Source organism: Glycine max, unplaced genomic scaffold (assembly GCF_000004515.6).
Source record: "Glycine max cultivar Williams 82 unplaced genomic scaffold, Glycine_max_v4.0 scaffold_145, whole genome shotgun sequence".
Classification (NCBI taxonomy): Eukaryota; Viridiplantae; Streptophyta; class Magnoliopsida; order Fabales; family Fabaceae; genus Glycine; species Glycine max.
In genome coordinates, this window is record NW_024464782.1 from 11038 (window position 1) to 15347 (window position 4310).

General features: G+C 27.3%; 1 protein-coding gene across 1 annotated transcript; it reads right to left on the minus strand.

Moving 5' to 3' along the window:
- Positions 1–573: 573 nt before the first annotated feature.
- LOC100820332 (probable polygalacturonase At3g15720) lies at positions 574–3871 on the minus strand. The gene is given in 9 exon segments (XM_026127839.2): positions 574–801; positions 897–995; positions 1295–1397; positions 1627–1708; positions 1828–2035; positions 2315–2482; positions 3271–3308; positions 3311–3404; positions 3728–3871. Coding segments are annotated over 9 exon segments (1164 nt in total).
- Between the last annotated feature and the right edge of the window lie 439 nt (positions 3872–4310).

Genomic DNA, 4310 nt, shown 5'->3' on the forward strand with positions numbered 1-4310 from the left:
TGTGTGTGGATTTTAGTGTATACTTATGTTTCTCTTTCCTTTTGGCATTTGGCAAGTTGTGTTCTGTAGCAACAAACGACAATTCCAAACACCCGGGTGCAGGTCGCACTGATTCTTATATTTGTGTGCCGTACAAAAACTTCTAATGTGAAAGAGAAACTCTATTTGTGAAATTTTCAAGAATAAACTTCTTTTCTCTTTTTCTGCCAAAAATTGTCACACAAAAATTTGTAAAAGGAAAAATTTATTTGAACGTAAATAATTTCATTTAGAACAATTTCTAAGAAATGGCGTTCCTTATCATTTTACATAATTTTAAAAAAATAATTTTTTATGGAATATTTGTATACTGTCAAGTAATTAAATGTTATGTATAACATTAAATGTAGTTATTTATATATATTACTTTGGCAAATTCCATTCTATAAAAATAAAAACATATAATAAATTAAATAAAAGAGGAGCAAATAAAAAACCTAAAAATGAGTGTTCACATTAATATTTTATTGAAAAAGTAATATGATAATACTCATTATTTCACTTATAGATATGTTTGAGTGGGTAACAAGGATTTCATGGTAATAAGCAAGTACAATTTGGATTTGTAGCTGTAGCTGTTCCATGAGCATTATTGCAAAAACACGAAGCAGACTTTCCTGTTAAACAAGAGACAATGTTGATTTGATCCAATACAATTCCATAACAACCAGACTCGCCGCAATCTAAGGTAATAGCTCTTCCATCTAGAGATGTTCCATGAATTCCTCTGTATGTCACATCACTGACTTCAACTGCTTGATTCTAATTATTCCAAAAATACAACTTTAATAGACAATAGACAAAATAAACAAGTTGGAATAACGGGATATAATATCAATGTATAGTTAAGTGAATACCGTTAAATCACGATATTCTTGATCTATAATTATTGGGTTGCGAGTTTGTTCTAAGGTGATATCCTCAAAAGTAATTTGTTTCGCATAACCCATTCCATTCTATAAAAAAAAAAAAATACAATGAATAAAATATTCCTTTCAAGTGGTAAGACATATTGGGAATAATTTTTTTCTATGCATATGAATATTTCCTTACACCTCTAAATCAATGTTCCAGGATTTAAAAGAATATATATATATATATATATATATATATATATATATATATATATATATCCAATGTATAATGATGGTCTTTTATATAACTACATTGTTTAAGAAAAGGGTACAAAATATATAATTATAGCAAAATAGTTATAGGAAGCAAATACGTTGTCACTCGTATATATTTTGCTTACTGGAAATGTCTTGATTCTTGCTCCATTTGTAGTTCTTATGAAGCTGCAATTTCGTACATAAACTTCTTGGACTGTATCAAACTTTTTACCGAGGCTGCCAATGCTGATTAATTCATTCATGTTAATTGATGAGATTTGTTATAGTTACAAATTGGATATAACAAAAGATATTAATTTAATCAAGGAATCATTTTATAGTTTTATGACATGTGCAAGTGTGTGATATAATTCCATCAAATATTTAATTGTTATTTTCATATTAATAAGTGCGTTAGGTTGAAGGATATCACTCCCAAATATATTAAATAAATTAAAACGTAATTTATATAAACCTTATTCCATGGCCTGGTCCACAAGCAATCCCAGTAACATTGATGTAGGAGGAGCCACCACTGATGGCAATACAATCATCACCTGTTTAAGTAGAAAGACAATGTAAGTTAAAATTGCACATATAGTAATCATTTTAAAACATTAATTTGAAATTTGATACTATATATATTTTCATTAGATGAAAACTTTGTTTAATTTACCGGTGGCTATAGTTGAATCTTCGATCATGATATTTTTGGAAGTAGAAATGTCAAATCCATCAGTGTTAGGACTATCACCGGGAGCACTAATATTAATATGAGAAAATGTGGCACCCTCACAACCATTTACGTGTATGTGAGATTTTGGACTATTAATCATGTTCAGATTAGTAACACTAACAGAATTGCAGGAATTGATAATAAGAACCTGCATCATCCACATGAAAAATTCAGTCAATTGGTGTTGAGAATAAATTAGTATATGATTAGTAACACTAACAGAATTGCAGGAATTGATAATAAGAACCTGCATTTGAAGAATATACTAACTTGTACCTAAGTGCATTATTGACGTAGATTGAGGTAGTAAAAAATTAAAAAGTAGAAATTAAAAAATGCTAAAGTAATAATGATTAATTTGAATTTTTATATCAATATCAATATAAAAAAACAAACTATGGGAAAATAGAGCTTAGAGTAGTCAAACCGATGGTCGTGGACAAGATTTGCATGCCCACCAAGCAGAACCGTAGCCATCGATTAATCCACCACTTCCATCAATTGTGAGACCGTTTACATTTGAGATCATAATCAAAGTATTCAGATTACCTTCCACCCATGCATCCTTGGTAGGTGCAACTATTACCCCTTGAAGCTACAAGAAGAGTGGAGGAAAATTAAACAAATAATGAGAAAATACAAAGTCATATTGCAAGGACTTTTTTTCAATTATTAAAAGGATTCCAGAAGGCCAAGATATACAAATAGGAGAAACCCAAATTAACTTTAGTACAATAGTCTATATATTATGACTCAACACCTTTTTGATTTATTCATCTAAATATATTTAACATTTTTTAGTTTTTCTTAATGAAAAAAAACAGAAAAAGAAAATTGTTTATTTTTTCCATTTAATGATTCAGTATTGGATATTTATTTTGAACATGCCAGAAAGATTCTAATGAATGACTCTATTAAGTTTTATTCTTTAAAACCTTATAATTATCACTTTATCACTTACTTTATTTTGAATAGTTTTTTTTAAAAAAAATATTTTATCATAGAATATCTATTAATAATTGGGTTACTCTTTTTTTGTTAAGTAGTATTTCACTTACTTTTTAATATATGTAATTTGTAAATATTATAATTTTTTTATATTTTTTTATATCCCAGTCTACAGATTAAGAGAAAACTTGTAACATTTATACGGATTAAATGAGAATTTTTTGACATTTAAATAAATTCAAAAGTAAATTAAAATGGAATTTAAGAAAAAATGAAAATTAATAACGAAATATATTTTATGAGAGCCTTATTTAAAATATTCAAAAATAAAAATAACATTAAAAGATCATAAAATTTTAGAGTACCAAAAGCTTAATAAAACAAAAAAGAAATAATAGTTTGATGGTATGCAGTTGGATATGATATTAGAAATACCTGAATTTGAACACTTGGGGCGACGCAAGGACCTTTAGTAACATGCTCGTCACCAAGAATACTTTGTTTGGTGGTATTAATAGAGTTGATGTCCCTTGTGCTTCACACATGCTTTGCCATGCTTTTAAAAATGCCTACCATCAATTCAAAATAGAAATGTCTTGTTAAATGCTAAATAATATAATTTTGATCAATTTGTTAACTTGACATACAATACTTAACAAAAATACTGACAAAGTAATAGAGTGTTAATGTGAATGTGCCGTTAAATGTTTCATTTTCATTAACATTTTTGTTAAATATTAGATGTGGAGTTAATAATTAAATAGGTCATATTATACAATAAAAATAGGTAAAAAAACAAATTGTCAAAAAGAATAAAAAATAACAATAGTAGAAAAAAGAAATGTACAATTAAGCCTTAGAATTAGAAATAACAAAACATAAACACACGTACTTGTGTATCGTCTGTTTTGCCATCTCCCACGGCACCAAAATCTATCACATTATAAATTGTGTTTTGGGTTCCAACATTCCACCTATGACATAAACATGGTGAAATAAAAGCAATAATCAAAACACAAGTGATTAGGCTTTGCATATTTCACGATAGAGAAATTTCTCTTATTTTTGTTGAATTCTCTTTGAAAGATTAAGACTTGGAGAGTTGATTAAAGTGATTTGTGTTTTGTGAAGGAAGCAAATGTGTGGGGTTCTATTTAATATACTAGCATCATTAATAATGAAAGAGAAGTAATTAAGGAAAAAATATCCAATAAAAAATTTTAAAATTATTACTGGTACGTTATGACGCAAAAATCTTTAATATATGTTTCAAACAATTTCCATCTACTAATTATTATCGGCATGTCATAAAGAAATTTCTTTTTAAAAAAAAGTTAATATCGTTAATTAATGTGAAATAAAATCTACTCTGACCTTTTTTCCCTTGAGTTAATGTAGATTAATAATTAAGGTCTAATTTTAATCTTTTATATATGTTTTTAATTAGTTTGAATCAGCTACCCTAATTAATTATC